This window comes from Sphaerulina musiva (genome assembly GCF_000320565.1).
Source record: "Sphaerulina musiva SO2202 unplaced genomic scaffold SEPMUscaffold_1, whole genome shotgun sequence".
NCBI lineage: Eukaryota > Fungi > Ascomycota > Dothideomycetes > Mycosphaerellales > Mycosphaerellaceae > Sphaerulina > Sphaerulina musiva.
In genome coordinates, this window is record NW_016017383.1 from 1,622,931 (window position 1) to 1,644,262 (window position 21,332).

Sequence of the window (21,332 nt, forward strand, 5' to 3'; positions counted from 1 at the left end):
AACTAAGGCGTCGGGTGTCAGTGTCAGTGAGTGAGTCCGGAGAATTGAAGATGGAAGCGTGACCTGGTAAACAACAATATGGTAGGCAATAATATACCGGGGCCATACAATGATGGTGAAAGTAGTCACGTGGGGGTCAAGACAGAGAGAGAGAAACGGGAGTGAGGTGGGAAATTGGCAGGGTCTACGGGAGAACTAAGCCTAGCAGGGAAGTGGCGTGTCCAACAATTGCGCAGCTGCTTCAAAACATTGGATGACGGGAGAGATGCAACGTTCGTCGCCTTTGCTCAGCCATGTTACTGCGTACTACTGACTACGACTACCTACCTCCTTAGTACATTCCATCCTCATCCCATCATCCATCATGGACTATTCGGCGCATCTCTGCTGTGCACATACAATAATATGTAACCTTGGCAGTTTCAGGTAGCTATAACATTACATCTACCAACCACCCACCACCTTGCTCTCTCTTCTTCCTCTTTCTCTTCTCCTACTACCACCACCACCACCACCTTCACTCGTTACTCGTTGTTGATTCGTCCCGTCACAATACCGCCAAAATGGGTAAAGCAGGCAGAGTCGCCTGCATCTTCATCCCCATGGCCCTCACCATCGCTTCCTTCATCTGCGCCATCCTCCTCCAAGTCGCCGGCTGGAACACCCTCGACTCCTACCACTTCTTCAAAGCCAACCTCACCGACCTCCACGCCGATGGCTCAGCCTCGACCAACACCGCTCTCACCACCGCCATTGGCAATATCAAGACCGCCGGGGGCATTGGCGACATCTACGAGATCCATCTGTGGAACTACTGCTGGTCCAATCAGACCGACGGCAGCGACAAGGACTGTACCAGCAGAAAGAGCGGCTTCGTGTTCGACCCCATCAACATTTGGGGCCTGGAAACCGATGATACCACAGCCACAAGCACTTCTTCGTCCGACAACGCCCTGGAGAGCGCTGTCGCAAACATCAAGGACAACTATGACGAATATGCCGACAAATTACTCGGGAGCAGTGGCAAGAAAGCCCTGAGCGCCTACCGCAAAGTTGCGAAATGGATGGTATGCAGATCACCCACAGAGAGATCCTCTCTCCCTCCCTTCCCCGCGAAATATGATACATGAGAACTAACACCCGCCGTCTGCTCTCTTCAGTTCATTGCCTACCAAGTCGCCTTCTGGACCAACCTCGCAACCATCGTCATCGGCCTCCTCGCCATCTGTTCCCGCTGGGGATCTCTCCTCACCTGGATCCTCTCATTCGTTAGCACACTCTTCACCTTTGCCTCCGTCCTCACCTCCACCGTCCTTTTCGCCGTTCTCGTCAGAGCCCTCAACGAAGTCCTCGAAGACTACGGCATTGTGCTCACACAAGGCCGCAACGCCCTGATCGCCGGCTGGGTCGGTGTGGCTTTCAGCCTGGCTGCCACGTTCTTCTGGGTCTTTAGCATTTGTTGCTGTTCGGGCAGGAGCAACCCACACCACAAATCCAACAAGGGTGGCTTGTGGAATGCCGAGCCCAAGGGAATGGGCTACCGCAATGACGACGCCTTCTCCGTTAATCGTGGTGGGAGAGAAGGCGTGAAGGCGGAGAAGACGGGCGGAGACTACACGAGAGTGGCTTCACCGTACGTGGGAGATTATGAGAACAACGATCAGCTGCCGTTGCATGATTACGCGCAGCCGAGTCCTCATGTCGGTGGCGGTGCAGGAGGTGGAGGAGGACTCCATCAGGGATACGAGCCATATAGGCATGCATGAGGACGCGAGCGGTGATGAGACATTATTGATACCTGCAGCGGGAATGATTTTGGTCTTGTTTTTTTGCGTTGGCTTCCATGCATGCATGTAGATTTGCATGGGACATTGCGATGATACCACGACAGCGACAGTAACGGCCCCATAGCAGTGCACTATGGTACCAGTTTTACTTTTTTTTACAAGCCGAATACCACGAGGTACGGGTCTGTGCATGTGCCATGACCTCGATCCTTCGTCCCCTACCTACCCACTGCACCATGTGCCGACCAACTCAAATTATTTCCCACCTGCCCTCTTCGCGCCCTCCAAGATGTCCCAAATCGGTCGCTCCACCACCACGACCTCGATCGGTAATCCTCCAGCTTCTTCTCCTGCTCCGTCCTTGATACCTGCATCATCCTCGAATGGCACCACTCCCAGTATGGGTCGGTACTTGAACGTGCAATACCATGGCCTTCCTCCCGCGGCCCCCTCCTGCTTTCCCGTCGTGGCAGCAGATACATGTAGTAGTGACCCACCAGACTTGCCCGGCTCCTCGTCCACACTCTTCGCTCGTGTCAATCGGAGCTGCTCCTCCTCCTCCTCCACCATCATATCGTCGTCCCCGCCATCATCCTGATCAACCACTACATGTGGTCCTGCTCTGCCTGCTTTTCTACTGCTGCTGCCCACATCAAAATGGATCGACATCTCACTTCCATTCTCGACGCGCAGTACCTTGCCCGGTAGACCCTCACGATCGGTGGACAGCGTCTTGCCGCCCGCCCCGCTCGTCTTGAGTCGCTTTGCTGTTTGCTGCACTTCACCATCAGCGCCACCACCCTGACTTTGTCTGCGTTTCTTGCTAGGAAGATCTCCAGAGACATTGAGCATGAAAATCCAATACGATCCATAGAGCCAGATGCGATGGCCTTGTGCGGAAACGTCCCACACGGCGTCGATGACACGGTCGCGCATCCGGTGGAAGTCCTCGGGCAAGAGCGACGTGGGATTGTTGCGACTCCATTCGCTCAATCTGCCATGGAGCACATCGTATTCATACATCTGGTGCTTGGCAGTCATGATCCATAGCCGGTAGGGCCCTGGGGGCATTTCGTGTGAGTGTGCATGAGGATTATTCCGAGTCGAGTGCACGCCAGGATTCCCATTCACCTGTTGACCACTGGATTGCGCAGAGGTGGCAGCTGGCCGGAAGGACAATACGAGAGGTGCACTGTCCAATTTGGGAAGCAAGTGCGCGGACGGGTTGTCGACCCAGTGTTGACCGTAGTAGACAATGCGCTCATCGTCGTCATCGTCATCATCTGAGCTCTCTGTGGAAGCTTCATCGAGGGAAGCAGCTTTTATGGAATGAGCCGATGCGGTATCGATTGCTGGTGCTGTGGGATCCTCGTGACCCTCCAACACCCATGTGTCTAGCTGTCCAGAAAGATCGCTGGCAGCGAGCACGCAGCTGTCAGAAGAAAACGCGACGCGACTAATGGTCTGATCATAAGCCCTGAACGCATCAACCGATGCCAGTCTCCGATGTTGCCGCTCAAGCTCCACCGTACGATCCAGGATTTGCACATGCTTGGGCTTGTCCAAGGCTGCGGCAGTGCGGGCAAGATGCACCTCATTATCAAGCTGAACAATAGCGAGCCACTTGCCGTCCGGCGAGAAGCGAAGCACACGAGCCCCTTTCGAGGCCACTGTGCTTGGCACATCCAGCTTGCGTGGGGCAAGTGCTTCCGAATCTGGTCGTCTGCGTAAATGAAAGGCCTTCACTCCCGTATCGGTCGCGGCAGCCAGAACCTTACCATCGTCCGAGATGGCGGCACTTCTGATGGCTTGCTTGCTGTCGAGTACAATCTTGGCGACAAGCTTTCGGGGCGGCGTGGGCTCGGGGGTATAGTCTAGTGTCTGTGACTTGGCAATCCGCCACACGCTGATGCTGTTCTCGGCCCAGCTTACCAGTAGTCTCGCATGTCGAGCGCTGGTGATGGGAGGCTGCTGCGGCAGGTGCGGTAGAGTCTTCGATTTCTCTTTGCCATATTCGCGCAATGGTGTTACGATCGGAGCGAGATCGCCACCACCAGAGACGACGACACTCATCCCATTGCTGTCGTATGCAGACATGGCCTTGACTTCGCTCTTGGTATGTATTCGTCGGTGGTGCGCCTTGGCCCACGATCTTCGACCGGCAGGATTCATAAGGTTATGGTACACGGCGACTCTGCCGTCCAGGCTGCCCGTGAAGATTGTTTTCCCGTCTTCGCTGGTAACAATGTCGATGCAGTCGGAGTCATGGCCTTTGACGCGTTGAACCAACGAGTACGACCTCGCATCCCAGAACACCACATCTCCGTTCGAGTCTCCAGACACGATATCTCCATTCGGAAGGCATTTGACCTTCCACACAAACTTCGTCTTCGGGGCGGGCGCAATGCCCGCGCCCAAGCTCATGGTCCTCAGAACATTGCCGCTTCGTGTGTCCATAACCCGGATATTGCCATCTGCGAAGCCCGCCACGATGCGATCGCTGGTCTGGTATGTGATGCTCATGCACCGCGCCTTCTTGCCAGACACGCGGGCCACGAAGCGCTGGAACTGAAGGTCGTTGTCCGCGGTCGAAAGAAGCACAATTGAGCCGTCGTGACAGCCAGCGACCAAGTCTTGCGATTTCTGCTCCTCCTTGCCGCCCAGCAGTCGTCGGGGCTGTGCGGCAAGACACCATGCCTCACTGAAGTTACCAGTGCTCTTCTTCTTGGGAATTCCTTTTTCCAGATCCCATTCAGTGATATCTGGCGAGGACGCGATACTGAACAGTCGGTGCTGTCCTAGCACTGGCCGTCCTTCTTCATCGGTCTCGTCCGGTTCGCGAGTCCACAGCAACCCGTCCACACTCTTGCTGCTTTCGCCGAGAAATACCGTCTCCTGCACCCATCTGCCACCCAGAGGGTTCCAGATCTCGATGTGACCATTGTCTCGTCCCACGGCCAGTCTCAGCGTGGGCTGCGGGAATCCGGTGGGCAGCTTTTCATCGCACGATCTCGTGAAGGCGACAGCGGTGATGGGTCGCACCGGATAGGAGACGAAGCGGGAGCGATGAACGTCCATGGCTGCAGATGCTCCTCTATGTCGACATGGTTGCGCGTACTTGCAATTATGCTCGCAAAGTCAGTTAGTGTGTGCGTGCGTGCTCTTCTGACTTCTTACCTGCCTTGTGGTCGAACTTTTTCGCCAAGCTCCATTCGCTTATTTGCCGCTAGCAGCCACAGGTGGCGGTGCATTAGCGCTAGCTTCCAGCTTCCCGCTTCCCGCTGGGTGTGGAGACGCGTGCCGGACGCCAAGAGCACTAGAGTTTGAGACTCGGGAGTCGGGACAGAGCCAAACATCCGTTTCTGGCAGTATGTGCACCATATTCGGCGGTGGACAGGCGCGCGATTGCGGTTTGCGCAGGAAGCAGTGAGGCATGATTGCGCTCGGTCGAGAGTGGAGGAGAGGAGAAAAGAAGAGGAGGAAGATAGGAGCGGGGCGGAGCGGAGAGGAGGAGAGGACGGTAAGGTACATGTCGATAGACTATACCTCCTAGTATAGTGGATGAGAAGAGAGTTGGCCCAGTATCACGCAGGCCGCCGCAGTGACTCCATTGAGCACGCAGCAACGCAGCGCCATGGCCCATTGATGAACCTCGTTTCTCCTCGCTGAGTCGCTCCGTGACCCGTCGATAGAGATGCAGTGCGTGGACCAGGATCAAATTGCACTTCTCATTTCGCCAGCGCGCACGGATCGCACATTCGCATCCAAAACGGCAGCCCGAAGGCGCATTGAGTTGGACGTCTAGGCTGGAAGCAGGGATAGCGCAACGTGGTGCACACTGCACAGCATGTCCTGGCCCGCTAGCGTGAGTGTCGCGACTGTCCATGCGCGGGAGTGGGAGTGGAGAACGCCTCTCCTCTCCTCCTCCGCCTAATTGCTGGGGGAGGTCTGTAGGTACCTGTACCTCAGGTACTACCTTACCTGTACCTACTACCTGTACCTACCTACTTCCTACCTTGTGCCTACAACCTACCTACCTTAACCTGCGACCCTCCTACCGATGCCCTCGCCCTATGCCTCTCGGTCACCTCGCTCCGCCGCCCAGAGGAGCGCGTCGTCCCCCGCTCCGCTCCGCTCCTCTCCTCCTCTCGCTCCTTCCCTCCTCTTGACGAGCCTGGTCCGCCCGCTCCTCCGCCGTGCTAGCCCAGCTGCCCCTCGACGACGTGTGCCGTCGTAGCGACCAACCAACCAACCAACCTACCTACCTGACCTTCGCTCGACCTACGACCACCACCGCCTCCACCACGGCATCATCACCATCATCATCATTAACATCACCATCACCATCACCCACAATCGTTTTTAGAGCGCGGCGCAGTCGAGCTGCACATAGCCAGCTCCCAACTCACCCTGCTCCTCCTGCCGGCCTGGGTCCGACGTCCGTTCGTTACAAACAGCATCTACCGAGCTTCTGCGAAGACGTCCATTCCTTTGCCCTTTCATCCCGTCTGTTGATTCGAAATCATCAGCAGCGAAGTCCTCCAAACAGCAGGCTTCCTTATCATCCGGTGTCCCGGGACCCTTGACGGAAACAGCCTGACCGGCGGACATCATTACCATAATACATATTGATCCGGACCGTAGTGCGTGGCACAGTATTGCATAGGGAGGTGCGTGAATGCGGCTATGGCTCCTCCGAGCAAGCGGCGGAAGCTATCGAGCTCAGGCAGTTCAGCGAGAATATACAGGGACAACAGCACTGCCCTAGACACATTGCCGTCATTCTCGCACTCTGTCCAGTCTATGCATGGATGTGCCACTCCCGATTCACCCCAATTACAGCACAGCCCGACCCCCACTGACAACGCCTTACACCACGAACTGAAGCGAGACGCCGTCGAGGGAGTCGACCACTTCGCGGGCATCGCCCCCCGGCAGGACTCCTATACTGAGCTCCCGACTACGATGCCCACGTTAGGACCAACTCTCGGCATACAGACCTTTACGGATGCTTCGACGACACTCACTTACACCCCTCCGGCCCTCCCATCGCTACCCACACTGCCCAGCATACCTGGCGCAACCACATTTTCAAGTACAACTTTGACTTCTTCGACTTTAAGCACTCCGTCACCAGACCCCTACCCAAGCTCAAATGGAAACTTATCATCATCGTCATCACCATCATCATCATCATCGTCGTCGTCGACAACAACAACGATTCCAGGAAACATCACTTCTTCCACGAGTGCTAGCTCAAGTCTTGTGTCCTTAAGTATGTACTGCCGTTTGTATGCCATGATGTGATCAAGCACTGATCAGCACACAGCCAACGTCCCGATAGGCAACAACGGCACGATCGCGTCGAGAACGGCCGTCACCGTAACAAGTTCCGTCAGTAGTACATTGTACTACACCACTCTCGAGGACGGAAATGTTTCGACAATCACTCTCTCTAGTGGTACGTTCACGACGATTGTTGACGGTGAGGTGTTCACTGTGACTGGTAACTCCGTTTACTCGGACTCCCAAGCCCCACTACAAAGCCCAACATCGACGACAACATCCGATGGCCAGAGTACAACGTCAACGTCTGCTGTTTCAGGTGCCGGTGCACCTCAAACCTACGGAACGCCGGCCAATACCGGAGCTGCTGGATCCACAAGCACAGATACTTCCAATACTGACGATAATGGCAACCACAATAGCACGCCGCCCGCTGGCACCATAGCTGGCGGCGTTGTGGGAGGCGCAGCCGGCCTTGCCGTGATTCTTTTGATTGCCATGCTTTTCGTTCGGTGGTATCGAAGAAGAAGTCAAATGCGCCATCAAGCTCTGCCACCGGGCACAGCTGGAGGCGGAGCAGAGCAATCCAGAAGCGCACCTGGTATGGCAGAGCGTGCTGGAATGGCACCGTTTGCTGCTGCAATTCCAGCGCTCTTCAGGCACCAGAATCCGAGTACGGAGCCTGGGCAGTCTGAACGAGGCTTCACCCGCGTATCGGGGCGGAAACTGCCTTCACAATGGAGCGAAGGGATGAGTAGCAGTCAACTGCCAAACATGCCTCAGACAATCGCGACATCAGGAGAAGGGAGTGCTGGAAGGAATCTCGATAATACCTCATTTTACAGGAACAGCCCGGCCTTTGATGGCGGAAATGACGGGGATCTCTCTCCGAGTGCCGCATCGCCAGAGAGCATAGACGGAGGACCATTGCGGACCAGTGATCCTGGATCCGTGATGATGATGTCTCGTGGTCCAGAACGGCAACCTGAGGTTCATCATGGTAGCCCACTGCAGCGACCTGGACAGGCTAGCACATTGTCAACATCACCATCGGCCGCAAGTGCATTAGGACGAAGCGAAACTCCGTCCTCCATGCTTGAGCCGAACCGTAGCAGCCGCTTCACTGAGGATATGTGACTAGAGCGGCTCTATTCGTTCTACGAAGAGACTGGAACGGGTGGAGCCGTAAACAGAGAGTCTGGAAGGAGTAGTTGTTACAGCCCCATCGACGAATAATGGGCGAAAAAAAAGGAAAAAAGAGGTCGGGCCAAAAGGAGGTGCAAAGCGGCCGTCTACCAAAATTGATTCTTCAGCGAGGAGGCCGACAGAGAAGGAATCTCCTCGCTCAGGTTGCACCACCATATTATGATCTTATGGTGTGGTATGACTTTTATTTCACTACCAGAGCATGCATCACTTGCTGCTGCTGCTGCTGCTGCTGCTGCTGCTGCTGCTGCTGCTGCTGCTTGTCTACCATCTGTGTGCACATTTGGAGTGCACAAGAAGACATGATGTTCATATGAAGATGAGAAGATGGAAAACGGGCCATGCCTCCTGAAATCGAGGAAGAAGGCTGTCCTGATTTTGTAATGTTTTTGTATAGTCTTGACAGTCGAAGGGAACGTGTCTGAGAGAGTATCATACTCAGAAACCATCGCCTTCTGTCCATTTCCGCCCGCTCTCAACCGCTCGCTGCTTGGGGTCCATTCCTCTAGTCAAAGCATCGTCTCTGAGCCTTTGCATTTCCGCCGCCAAGGACTCAATCTTGCTTTTTAATTCCTTGCCCTTTCCCAGCTCCGGCACAGCGACAGGAGCCTCTTCGTTCAACGACCCGTCCACGTTTTTCGCCTCATCGATCGCTTTCGCCTTGAGCTCCCACTTTTCCAGCTCCTCGTCCAGCTTGGTCTTGTGATATTTGAGCTCAAAGTAATAGTCAAATGCTTGGGGAGAACCAAAACACAAGCCATATCCATCGCAATAGCAGGCGCTCATGCTGGGACAATGCACCGGGGCGTCGGTGAAGATGTATTGCCAAATATGCTCAAAGACTCGACCGCTCAGGTAGTCGGTCAAATCCGTCCGGATCAGCCAATCTCGCATGCCAATGTATTTCATCTTGGGCATCGCCCGAATGCGATCCCTCGAGACGGCGAATTGCGCGCAGCATGCCTGCGCGAGGACACTCGGGACGGGATCCATGGGGAAGAGTTCACTCCAGCATTCCGCCAAGAGCACCTCCTCGGGTTTGTCGTAGTTGTCCTTGGTGGAGCCTGGATGGAGCCATTCGGGACAGCCGGGGTCCCAATGACAGCGTAGATTCATGTAGCCTTCTCGCGAGATCCTCTCGGGGCTCAAGTGACGAATCATTTGAGCAGCATCGGTATCCAGCAATTCGTTGTTGTGCCATCCATATCGGTGGGCGTGCATGAAAATACTCACATCGGGCAACTTGTCGTAAAAGTCGATGATATAGCTGAGATACACCATGACTTCGTGCCCTTTATTCTTGGGCGGATGCAGCACCCCCTTGTGCTCGCCGCTCTTCAAGTTCACCGTGTAGATAGCAGTCGTCAGCAGACCGCTGTCCATCATGTCGGCTAACTCCTGCTCGACCCATGTTGTGTCTTCAGTCTTCAGCCGTGGCAGCACCAGAGTCCTGGTGTAATTGCTCCCAGCCGGTTTTGTCTTGCCCACTGGGTAAGGAGATGTGGAATCGATCTTGGGTTCCTTGAAGACCTGCGTCGACATCCCTGCACCACCAACACCACCAACACCACCACCACCACCATCATCCTTATCCTCCTGCTCCATCCACGCTGCCATCGTGTTCCCCGTCGACCCACTGCTCCCTCCCAGGCCCGCCAACTGTGGTATCTGATGCCATGAGAGCCGGTAAAAGACTGACACCAAGATGGTCGAGCTGAAGCAGGCGACGAGAATGAAGAGAAGGAATCGACGGAGCATCACTCGCACGAGAATTCGAGCCGTGGTGAAGATGCGATGCGATTGACGTGGACTGCGTTGGTATTAAGGTGTGCTCAATTTGATCTTCCCGGAACCAGCAGCAGCAGCAGCAGGCCAGTTGCCATCAGCTGCCATTGATGTAGATGTATGGATGTATGAGTGAGTGAGTGTTTGTGTGTGTGTATAAGAAGAGAGCATTATCTAGATGGATGTCTGTCTGTCCGTACTCCCGTGTCCAATCTGACCTAATCAGCTTCAGGAACACGCGGCCATGTTTCGAAGCACGCGACCGCGACGACCGACTGGAGGCTTGGCAATGTAGATCTAATACTATGAAGTTTACATCTCGTCGATTTGTCATTATTTAATCTACCTGCTGCATTCCCATGGAGGCCACAACCAGAAAGATACTACAAGCAAGCTGCTTTCGTTCGCAGCGATCAATTGCCCTCTAGGCCCTTACCTGTATCCGTCGAGTGCATTCATCTCTTATGATTTCATGCGTTGTCTCGAGTATTACAGCGTCGTGGAGTACACGGTACACTCAAATTTCACAGTCTAAGCACCAAAGCTCGAGACACGAGCCTCGCCGCGCGTTTATGATCTCAGTGCGATGAGTCTGTAGGTACCTACTATCATGGTCAGCAAGTGTATGACATTCATGAGCATGAATCAAACGCAGCAGGTTTGCCAGCCCCCTTGCCTCGCCAAAAAGGACGATGCGCGTCGATACAGTGCATATCGCCAAGACTGCTGACTCTACCAGGAAGACTGTCGTGGTCGTCGTGTGCTTTAGACGATACAAAGGCGTGATGCTGACGACGAAGACGGTATAGTTGACTTGCTGAACAGGTGCGAGCGCCGCGAAAAGATGTATGCCTCAAGGAGAAATGCGCTCCTATTGGGCGTCGAACGTACGCATACCACAAGTAGCAGTCGTAGCACATTGTCGACAATGGCGAGCCGAAGTGAAAGGTGCAGGAAAGGTGTGGCTCTGATTACTGACTTGCCGAAAAGTGTTTGGAACGCGGCCCGTGACTGAATATCGAAGAGCTGCATCACCTCACTGCCGCTTGTCGAGGGGCGTCGACGTGCCTCGCTTTTCTGATGCCGCTAATAACACATGCTGAAGTCGCACCGGGAAAAGGGAAGTTGTAGTAGTACATGGATCAGTCGACTCCAGCAGAAACTCCTCGGATGCAGTTTGCCTAGCGACTCATGCTGAAAAAAGACCGTAGCTTGCTCCGTGACGCCTGTTTTGTTAGCCCAAACGCAAGCAATGGACCTCGTGATTCTCGCGCTTAGTCGTAACGACGACGATCATCATAGCTGCGGCTCGGTGGAGCATCGCGAGGTGCGCCTGATTCTGCGCCATAGCTGCCAGCGCCATCTGCTGGAGGTGCACGTGGTGGACGTTCGCCGCCATAGCTGCCGCCTCCACGGCGATCTCCACCGTAACGATCACCACCACCATAACGATCGCGAGGTGGGCCGTAGTCATCGCGTCGGCCATAGCTGCTGCCGCGGTCTTCGTAGCGGTCGCGGTAGCCTCCGCCACGGTAGTCGTCGCGTCTACCGTAGCCACGGTCCTGTTCACGCACATCAGTCTGCAAGGCTTATGTATGAAGGCGAGTGGTATACTCACATCGTAGCGGTCGCCTCCACGACCACCAAAGCCACCACCTCGACCACCTGGGCCTGGACGTCGGTCCTCTGTTGAGCGTGTCAGCTGAGCTCGCAAGCAGGTTAGAAGGTGTCGACGGCTAGGACTTACCGCGCTTTGGCGGTCCAAAGTATTTGCCCGGCGTGGGCGTGCGAGGACGAGCACGACGGGCCTTCTCAATGCTCAGAGTGCGGCCTTCGTAGACCTCGCCTTGCAACGCCTCTTTGGCAGCGTCAGCCTCATCGGAGGTGACCATCTTGACGAAGCCGAAGCCACGGCTCTCCCGAGTGTGTGGGTCCTTCATGATGTTGCACTTCTCCACCTGACCATACTTCTCGAAGAGGCGCGAAACTTCTTCTTCGCTCAATCGCGGGTGGATACCGGTGACGAAGAGGTTGGATCCTGGGTTAGTCGCGCCGGGCTCGTCATCGTCGTCGCCGCCCTTGCGTGGTGGGCCACTGCGCTATTGTCAGCCGTGCCGACTGTGAGATCACGGCAGGTGTGGACGAACCGATCAGCTCGGCCATTCTGAGGCTCGTCGCGAACACGAATATCGCCATCGCGGTCTCTATCTGGGCCCGGCGAGCGGGAGCGCTCACGAGGAGGGTAGTCTCGCTCATCTACAGGCAACATGTCAGCGCTGGAACAATCGCGGTCTCGTCGGCGGCGGGTGAGTGAGAGGAAGAGGCTGCAAACAACGGTGCACCACAAGCCGCGTGACAGCGTTTGCAGGAAGAGCTTCGTTTCAGAGGCGCGTGGTAGGTGATGTAGCAGAATCCTCACCGTAACGCGAGGTAACGCCGTGAGTACCTTCGTAGGTGCGCTGGTCAGCGTCGTAGGTGTCCAAATCGGCCATGGCGGCGCTAGTTTAATGCGCGGCGGAGGAGGTGAAGCGAAGTCGAGCAGCTGAAGCGCTGGACGACGGGGAAGAGGCGGTGGAGGTAGATGTAGCCTTCGATGGGGGCTCTGTGTTCGGCAGGTTCAGAAGTTGCGGCTGGCGGAAGGAGTGTTGGTGTACGAAGGAAGGAGGCAGGTATTGTCGGTAGACAGGATCAGGCAGGCTCGATGCAAGGTGGTCGTAGCATGGAAGTTGGGAGACGCAGCTGAGAATGTGATGAAACGGCGGGAAGCGCGGGAGTTTCCGCTCCATTGTCCGCGTCGCGAGTGCCACACACATCTTTAATCCAACAACACGAACTAATTTCCATTCACTCACCACAACAGCATCACACGTGATTGAAACATGAGGGTACAACGTGATTAAGGACCTTCAGGCGGCATTGTTGAGGAATACAACGACTTTCTATACACCAGTACCGGATCCGCCTTTCCAACGCCGCGCTCAAATGCTATGCTGAAAAGCCACTGACTGCTAGCAGTGTTCCACCGTGCTAGTCACCCAAGTAGACGGGAACACCATACACAACCGGCGCAGCGCCATTGAGATATCTCAAAAAGCACGCGTCCCGACTCTTTGCTACAGCCTCCACTAGGCTCTGCTGTTTGCCTCCCTCAAATCTCACGCGACTACGGCTCCTAGCCGGCGTCCGTGCCGGCCCAGGTGTCTTCCGCGCTTTAGGCGTCTTTGGCATCTTTGCGGTCCTATCTGGAGTCACAGGGGCGGCCAACGTGCGCTTTCGAGGTGTTTTTGCAGGCACCTTGGTTGCATCTGCCGGGACTTGCCAGAGGCCCCATTCCTGTCCGACCGCGAGCGAGAAGCGATCAATATCCTTGTCAGTCACATCCCACAGCGTGGCAAGCACAGCCATACATTGCGAAGGATGCTCTGAAGATGCCTGGCCCGCTTGCAGGTATGCCATAGGTACCGAGAAGGGTTCGAGCTCATCGTACTCGGTTACGGCACCTGACGAACAACCCATCAGCCAGACCACCTCACTACATTTCTCCAGTTTCCTAATTGCTCTGGGGCGGATGTATTGCGACCCGGCACCGTGCCCGAAGTACAACAGCTGTGAAGACGTCCGCAGAGCAGCTTTGAATACTTCCTCACTGGGCTCGCGCTTGACAACAGAAGTCCAGGGCGTTCCATCGGCGTATGATAGCTGTGATAGCTCCGGGGCGAGTACGGCCTCCGTGCTCTTAAGATCTCCAGATGGATTCAGAATATATGCACCCGAGTACTTCGATATTGTGTAGCAGCCTCCAGTGTCATCCTGGCGAGCAGACATCCGCATGGTCATGATCCGCTCACGAAGCGTCAACATGCTGTCCACACGACTGACACTTGACTTCTCGATACATGGCATGCTCTCCCACGGGAAGGCCTGCAGGCGTCGATCGAGCACCAGTATTAGATGCGCAGCATCACTCTGCTCACCTACGATGTCATAGTATGTTCGGAGAGCATCCAAAACCTCCACAGCCATGCTGTCGAAATCGATCTCGTCGTAAGCATTCCGTTCGCCATTGAACTGCAGCATGTCGACGGCAAAGTACAACAAGTCTGCAAGAAGTTCATCGAGATCGACCTCGCCATCCAAATCCGTACCAAGGCCAATGAATAACTCGAGAATCTGGTCATCGAGGGCAAGTTTCTTGGATCCTCGAACCTTTCGAGAGGGCAAATGGCGGTCCAGAGTACTCTCGAAGGCCTTCCGGAACTGGCTCAAGCCGCTATCATTCCTATCGTGCTGAGAGAACACTCCACGGAATCCGCCTAGCCAGATGTTCTCGATATTTATGAGCAGCCCCTGGAGTCGTCTGTCTAGAGCCTCTCGTTCGCTCCACCAGTTGGTCTTTGCCCCTTTTGCGTTGGTTTCAATTGAACTATGGCAGCTATAGTTCGACAGCTCGATAATTTCCCGGAGCTCAGCTTTCCCTGCCTCAAAGTCGAAGAGACCCTCGTCATCGTCCTCAGACTTCTGGCGCGAGAAGGGAAGTCGAATCAGTAGCGGCGTTTGCCCGCTTCTATACCGAGCAACGTAAAGCTCATCACATTTCTCATTGAGACTGAGCGACACGGCTGTCCAGGGCAATGGCAGTATGTTGATATAATCGTCCTGGAACTGTCTTGCAGTGAGCTGCGGAGTAGCCTTGTGTTCGTCCAGCTGCGGCCAGAGGAGTAATTCGGATGACTGGGTGATATCGCTGTCGAGCTTGGCCGACCTGGAAATACAATGCGCCGCATGGATCCGCGGTAGCTCAATATTCAATGTCTCTTGAACCGGATGCAAGATTTCTGACGCCTTAGATGTCGCAGTAGCTGATAGTACCATCGCCGTGTCTGCAAGCAAAGCACATTGCGTATGTGTCTCGATTGTACTTAAGGGCTGTGAGCTGGTGGTAGCACTGTTGAGGCATTGTCTCGCGGTGACGAGTAGATTTATCAGGGACGCCTCATGCGAGACCTTGCTCTTAGCGACTTTGAGACCTTTCGACGCTGGTTTGTCCACAAGCTGCAGTGTGGAAGCGACACTAGGCAGTCCACGTTGCGCCGCCTGGAGTGCGGGAAATGCGAGCGTCGACTCTGCCAATGCATTGAAGGTCAAGTCTCCTTTGATGGCGACCTCTGCCTCTCGCATAGCTGCCAAGTAGCCTAACTGGCGTCGCGCAAAAGTTTCTGGGAAGATCTTGCAATAGTCTGTTCGCCAGCTGACGTTCTGTGCATCAGTACTCCCGACTTGCGTGGAGAGAATGGCATCCTGTAGCATCACTTGTGCCTCTAGCTTTTGAAGCACGTAACAAGCTCCCCACGCAGTGTTCTCCTTTGGCACTGCTGCCGCGATAGGCTTCTTGTTGAGCGGATTCGCTGTCGCGTGTACGACCTTGGCCGTCCGTCGTGTAGCTACCCTCGGTTTGGATGTCACAGCCTTCTGGCGACTGTTGACCGGCTTCTGGCTGACAGTCAAAGATGCAGTGCCAGCCTGTGTATCGTCAGGATATGTCTCGAGGCTAGAGATATATGGCTCTGATTGGATCTGTTTTACGATTGTCTCAGCTTTCCGCAAAAGTATTGATGCCTCCGCAATGTCACCAATCTTTGCACTGATCATGGCCTTGGCCCGAAGCTGGTGCGCCTTCGTGAGCGGCGACAGGAGCCTGGTGCTATCTTGCTCGTAAGCAAGACACAACTCTGCTTCTTCCACTTTCCCAGCTCTGGTAAGGAGAAGACTTCGATGGTAGCGCACCAGGGATAGCATTTCGTGCGACTGGACCTGTTCTGCGATTCTGGTTGCTTGTTCGGAGGAGTAGTTTGCCTCGGCGAAGACACCATGGTGTGTAAAGACATCCGCCAAATGCATCAGCGCTTGACACATGAGTGGAACAAGAGCCCAGAACGCCGCACCTGTGGAGGACGTCGCAACGGACAACTTGTCGGAGACGGGCCCATTTGACGTGAGGTTCAGCTTGCTGATGCCTCTGGCGAGTGTGTCCACTGGTCGTGCACCGTTCTCATTTCGTTGCAACGGTGAGGTACCAGTAGTGGGCGCACATTTCTCCAGTCCAGCCCAGATATTGTTGGCGATCTGGACAGAACGCTTCGCTGCCCGCAGGGCTTCACGAGGCTGCCCAGACACATGTAGGTACTGCGACTGCACCAGCCACCCCCGAACGTGGGCCAACCTGTATGCTTTGCTCTGGTGTGATCGAAGGGCCTGCGCGGTCAGTTGAGCGCGCACCTCGGCAGCTTTTTGTAAAGCTTTGCTGCATTTCTCCGGCTCATCGACACACAACAGATATTGAGCGGCAGTGATGTGGTACTCCAAGGCAGCGAGGCTTGCGCTATCGGCTTCCTCGACAATCTCGCGTGCTTGTTGAAGACACAATGCGGCTTTCTCTGCATATCCTAGCAAGAGGTAGCTACGAGTTGTGCGTACAAGTCCTGCGCAGATATGTTCGGGCTGGCCCAGAATTTGCTGAACTTGACACAACAAGCGTGAAAGCTTCAGTTGCGATGCGTTGTCTCCTAGCGAGCCGAAGTAGTCGCCAAGGGACGTAAGTTGTTGCGCCAGTGCTGCAGGATTGTCTACCACTCGATGCAGAGCATCCGCATTCTTGCAGCCATTCAACAATCGTTGCCAGATAGAGAGATGGGGCCCAAGAGCTTCGCTGTCAGGTTTGCCATCTTCAAAGAGGCGTGCCACTGCAATCGAGACACGTATATCGTCCAGATATGGCTTGAGACCGTCGTCGCCGTCTAGTTCATCGTCGACGATGATGCTCGTGAGGGCATGTAGTGAGTCCGAAGAGAGTAGATCTGGCTTGACAGCACGAATCCGCATGAGTCTCGCTAGCACTCGCGCTCGTCGAATCGGGTGGGCCGACGGCGCATACACCTGTGCGAGTCGAGCTGATAGCTCAGCAAGCAATGCTCCGAGCGCTTTGTCGTACTTGGGCTTATGAATCAGCTCACTTGCCTGTTCGAGCTGCCACTCTAGGACCACACCACGTTCCTCCTGTCCCAAGTTCTCGTCATCATAGATCGCGTCGACACTTCTCTCCGCAGATGTAATCGCCGCTTTCAAGACGACACCACTGAGAACTCTGCTTAGCCCCATCTCCGCTCTCGAGCATGACCAAGCTCGTGCCAGCGATTCGTGCGCCGCCCTTTCCGCTACTTTCTGCAGCATGTCGCCTCGCACTAGGGCATGGGCTGTGTCTTTCGTGACCCATTTCAGGAGGTCCTCGTTCGTTCTACTGACACGAAGAGCCACTGAGATGATGTCTCTGATGAGCGTAGGTTGTTTTCCAGGGGATAAGCGCGCATACCGAGACGCGAAGCTCGCTGCGGACATTGCGATTGTGGAATGAAGATGGCCATATTTGTCGTCGTTGGTGTCTAAGAAGCACTTGAGAAGCTGTGCCAGCTCGCCAAGCAGTGTCTCATAATCAGATGCGCTTCCGGAGAGACTCTGCTGCAACAACAAATCAACTTCCTTTGCTGCATTCAACGATCCAGTGTCTTCCTTTGTGTTGTTTTCGAGCACTAGGTTCGCGCTGCAAAATCGAGCAAGTCCAGCAACGACTCGCGCATGGTTTCGTTCGAGCCCAGTACATTGTGCATTCGCTCGCTCAGCATATAGACAGGCTTGATCAGGGTCGCCTGCTCGCTCAGCAAGTATAGACATTGTGAGGCTGATTGCAAATGTAGCACTGCAGTCTTCACTTGGTGCATCGTGGAGATCGATCAAGCCTTGGCACGCGCTCTGGCAAGTTTTTAGCATACTAGGTCCAATCGCCCCTGGTGGCAGTCTTCGGATTAAAGTATTCATACTCTTCGCCAGTGAATCGGTAATGGTCTTCTTCACATCCATGGCCTGATCACCAGATTGGAGAAGCTCCTTACGAACCGCCAACGAGAGTGCAAAGCCGGTAGCCAAAGGACCGAAAAAAGTTGCATTTGTGCCAGTACTGGAGGATGATGATGAGGATCCGAAGACTCTGCCGCCCAAGGCACGATATGCGCTGGCCACTGAAGTCGTCAATATTTCCCTCAAGGTCCTGCAAAACGTTGCAAAGACAGTGCCAAACCATCGGGGACGAGGAAAACCAACTGATCAGGAAGGCGGCGAGTCGCCATCACGACTAGCGCCACGCTCAACTTGTTCTACGTCGCAGAGAGCTCTCCAGGTTCGCTCTAACAATGCGAGCTCGGTGAAGCCTCCAAATACCAGGGAAGTTGGGGAAAAGTCGCCAGTGAAAGGCAGGACCACCGGAGCATCAACTGAAGCAGCACCCTGGTCATCGACGGCAGAATGCGCGCGGCTCGCATTTTCTCAGCTGAGGTCGGTCAATAGGGAAACGCTCGGTCTACGGGCAGGGCCAGCGTACCAATTGGAGACTGGAATGCTGGCTCTGATAAGCAGGATGATCAGCCTTGGACTGGACGGTCTCGCAGCGAGAGAGTTATGCGCAGTCAAGAAAAGCCTGCAAAGTCACAGACAATCGACGAATGCTAGGCAAACGCACGAGATCGCTAGCACTGATCGCAGAGCGACTTACGAGACGTTAGCGAGCTTGCTGAAGATTGATCTTGATCTATCGTTGCACCCAGAGATGGGACCACTTGTCATGACATACTGGTCCTACGTGCTTCATCTGCTCGCGAACTCACACAAAGCAACGGTCATCGAGGAGGCGATCCCGCATCTGGAGTTGGATCGTCCAGGGTCTGTCGTATCATCTATCGTCGAGTACGCCAAGACCATACAGGACAAAACAAAGGCCAGCAAACAGCTTGATGCCTTGTTCCACGCGCTGATGCGCTTATGCCCTAGTGCTAGCGTTAGTGCAGATGTAGCTGCGCTCGATACCGCGCGATACATCGAACCTTTGTCGGCATTCAGGGTTCATTGCATGGTTAATGTCTTCGTCGTCCGTGTCTTTGTTGCAGCAGCAGACTTGGGGTTTCGTGATGCCAATAGTGTCGCTTCCGTGCTTGTTTCTGGTCGTGTTCTGAGGCCTAACAAATGCTGTAATATGGCGACTGTCGACGATGAGGCCGTTCCATCGCGAATCGCCGCCTTCACAGCCTCCGCCCTGCTCTCGACGCTGGCCATCGTTAAGCGTACTTTGTGGTTCGCAACGTGTCCGTGGTCGTCGACATGCCTGCGCGTGATTGTGCATACAATCATACATCAAGGTATAGGTAGTCTAACGTATTGATCGGCAAAAGCTCGGCTGGTGCGTGGCGGTTGGCAGGACAACACAATGCCGCGGAGGAGATCCGCTTAGGCGGTACAGAACTTCCACCGACGGGGAGGTTTGTGAGACATTCGTATTTACTGGAATACGCTCGACCAAAAATGAATTCATCCCGATTATTTGCAACTGCGACGCAGCGCGTGCTACGTACGACATGTCGGACGAGACAGAGGCAGAGGCAGAGTGTGGCGCGTCGAACATACATGGCCACAATGCGCACGCTGTCGGACGAACAGACCCGGCTGCCCCGTGTCGTCAATCTGTCGTTCTGGTCGTCACTGGTGCCGCGGTTCCTGCGCAGAGCGACGACAGAGGAGGAGGCGGCGGCTCGGGCAAAGCGAAGAAACATTGGTGCAGAGGAGAAGCGGACGGGCCTAATCTTCCTACTGCTGGGCATCTTGGTCGGGTCGAATGCTATCAACATCATCGGCGTGAAGCGTGAGATGCTCAACTTCACACGGCAGACCGATGCGAAGCTGGAGTTGCTGCGAGAGATCGTGGAGCGCGTCAAGAGAGGCGAGGATATAGATGTCAAAAAGGCACTGGGCACAGGTGACGTAGAGCAGGAGCGGGAATGGGAGCAAGTCATTCAGGAGCTGGAGCGGACCGACATGCTCTTGGAGGGTCGGAAGAAGCGCGATGCCAAGCGGGCAGAGAAGGCTGAACAGGCACGGCTGAGAGACGAGGAGAGGGAACGCAGCAAGCAAGACGTCAAGACGACCACGGACGAGCCTCCCGCTTCGAGACCAAAGTTCCTGATGTGATCTCGCTACCTCCTACCATGTGCTTGTTAGAAGCTCATCTACAGGTTTGCCCATCGAGTGACAAGGCAGAGTCGCTCGCACTCCCTTCCTTGCATCAGCCACCAAGTGATGTTGGTGGACAGTAAAGGGACATGATTGCGGACGGGTACGATGGACTCATTCATGTTTGGCATTTTCATGGATACCTCCCTCTCAATAGACCTGCGCATCTTCGGACTTACCCTGGGACTGGTATGGACTCGCAGCGGGAACTTGCTCGCACACCTGCAGCTGGAACTTACTAGGCAGAGGCTCGGTGGTCACCATCAATCTGTCGCGGGCCGTGAGATCATACTCAGTCAGCTGTGCGCGCGAAATTTTGGCTGACCGGTCTTTCGTATGGCAACGCAAGACTACCGTTCTGCTCGTGTCATTAGGAGCGCTGCGTCCAGTGTCCAGCACCAGGGACAGCTCAGGAGGTACTCCATTTCGGTCTCATGCTTTAGCGACGGGATTCATGCCTCCATACGAGTCCAGACGCCCGCAGTTCTGACGATGTTCTTTGCGCTCTCTTGAATATGGAGCTCTCAATGAACCACAAATCAAGCAAGGCAAAAATCATCCGGGAATCGTACTGCAAGCGCCCCGATTGAGGTGAGTTCTGCACGGGTATCCTGCACGCTAGAAAACTGCAAACTCGCACTTGCTGCACAGTGCACAGAACATATGCAACGACCTTTGTTGATCTACGGAACAACCATGAGGATGGGCATGAGTTCAGTTTGGTGGAACCTGACATTACTCAATGTAGCGAGACTTCGTCACCATCAGTTTCCCCATGATTCCGTCTCGCGTCGACTCTAGAGATAAGCGGCGAAGTCGAACGCCTCAACCCCAGTGCCATTTCACGCATCAGCAGGGACCAATATTCTCATTTCAGAGCCACTCAAGTGGCAGCGGAACAGAACAAATATAGGGATTTTTGGCATAGCCATTCGGTCCAAGCTACAGATTAACCTAATGAGATCTCGTTGCCATCGCTGTGGCGACTGACTGAACGAGGGCACAATTGCTCTTTGACAACACATCAATATGTTGGGGATCAGTCTTACTTTAATGCTACTTTGTCATGGATGTAATGGACCAGTACGGTACCCTGACGTTGACTTCCCGCAGTGGGCGGATCTAGAAGCATCAAACACGCTTCACAGAACGCATCATATC

General features: G+C 54.7%; 8 protein-coding genes across 8 annotated transcripts; 3 read left to right on the forward strand and 5 right to left on the reverse strand.

The window, feature by feature from the left end:
* Window positions 1-475: 475 nt before the first annotated feature.
* Window positions 476-5,075, forward strand: SEPMUDRAFT_160138 (uncharacterized protein). Its single transcript, XM_016907882.1, has 3 exons — window positions 476-1,067; window positions 1,161-4,904; window positions 4,969-5,075. The coding sequence occupies exons 1-2, from the start codon at window positions 564-566 to the stop codon at window positions 1,764-1,766; spliced, it is 1,110 nt and encodes a 369-aa protein (XP_016764845.1). The 5' UTR covers window positions 476-563; the 3' UTR covers window positions 1,767-4,904; window positions 4,969-5,075.
* Window positions 476-5,075, reverse strand: SEPMUDRAFT_122204 (WD40 repeat-like protein). The gene is made up of 3 exons (XM_016901753.1): window positions 4,969-5,075; window positions 1,161-4,904; window positions 476-1,067 (listed from the first exon to the last, which is right to left on the reverse strand). The coding sequence occupies exon 2, from the start codon at window positions 4,863-4,865 to the stop codon at window positions 2,043-2,045; it is 2,823 nt and encodes a 940-aa protein (XP_016764846.1). The 5' UTR covers window positions 4,866-4,904; window positions 4,969-5,075; the 3' UTR covers window positions 476-1,067; window positions 1,161-2,042.
* Window positions 5,004-5,318, reverse strand: SEPMUDRAFT_104071 (uncharacterized protein; the record flags this gene model as incomplete). The annotated part of the gene is made up of 1 exon (XM_016900527.1): window positions 5,004-5,318. The coding sequence occupies one exon, from the start codon at window positions 5,316-5,318 to the stop codon at window positions 5,004-5,006; it is 315 nt and encodes a 104-aa protein (XP_016764847.1).
* Window positions 5,319-5,911: 593 nt separating this feature from the next.
* SEPMUDRAFT_129614 (uncharacterized protein) lies at window positions 5,912-10,147 on the forward strand. The gene is made up of 2 exons (XM_016902300.1): window positions 5,912-7,062; window positions 7,117-10,147. Exons 1-2 carry the CDS (start codon window positions 6,474-6,476, stop codon window positions 8,208-8,210), a joined length of 1,683 nt encoding a protein of 560 aa, XP_016764848.1. The 5' UTR covers window positions 5,912-6,473; the 3' UTR covers window positions 8,211-10,147.
* Window positions 5,912-10,147, reverse strand: SEPMUDRAFT_122205 (uncharacterized protein). Its single transcript, XM_016901754.1, has 2 exons — window positions 7,117-10,147; window positions 5,912-7,062 (listed from the first exon to the last, which is right to left on the reverse strand). Exon 1 carries the CDS (start codon window positions 9,894-9,896, stop codon window positions 8,718-8,720), a length of 1,179 nt encoding a protein of 392 aa, XP_016764849.1. The 5' UTR covers window positions 9,897-10,147; the 3' UTR covers window positions 5,912-7,062; window positions 7,117-8,717.
* A 1,653-nt stretch (window positions 10,148-11,800) lies between these two features.
* Window positions 11,801-12,556, reverse strand: SEPMUDRAFT_32158 (RRM_1-domain-containing protein; the record flags this gene model as incomplete). Its single annotated transcript, XM_016908487.1, has 3 exons — window positions 11,801-12,163; window positions 12,208-12,315; window positions 12,500-12,556. 3 exons carry the CDS (start codon window positions 12,554-12,556, stop codon window positions 11,801-11,803), a joined length of 528 nt encoding a protein of 175 aa, XP_016764850.1.
* A 401-nt stretch (window positions 12,557-12,957) lies between these two features.
* Window positions 12,958-19,220, reverse strand: SEPMUDRAFT_160140 (Peptidase_C50-domain-containing protein; the record flags this gene model as incomplete). Its single annotated transcript, XM_016907883.1, has 4 exons — window positions 12,958-18,002; window positions 18,047-18,102; window positions 18,742-18,746; window positions 19,063-19,220. 4 exons carry the CDS (start codon window positions 19,218-19,220, stop codon window positions 13,092-13,094), a joined length of 5,130 nt encoding a protein of 1,709 aa, XP_016764851.1. The 3' UTR covers window positions 12,958-13,091.
* Window positions 19,221-19,493: 273 nt separating this feature from the next.
* Window positions 19,494-21,019, forward strand: SEPMUDRAFT_145905 (uncharacterized protein). Its single transcript, XM_016903335.1, has one exon. It carries the CDS (start codon window positions 19,569-19,571, stop codon window positions 20,127-20,129), a length of 561 nt encoding a protein of 186 aa, XP_016764852.1. The 5' UTR covers window positions 19,494-19,568; the 3' UTR covers window positions 20,130-21,019.
* Window positions 21,020-21,332: the final 313 nt, after the last annotated feature.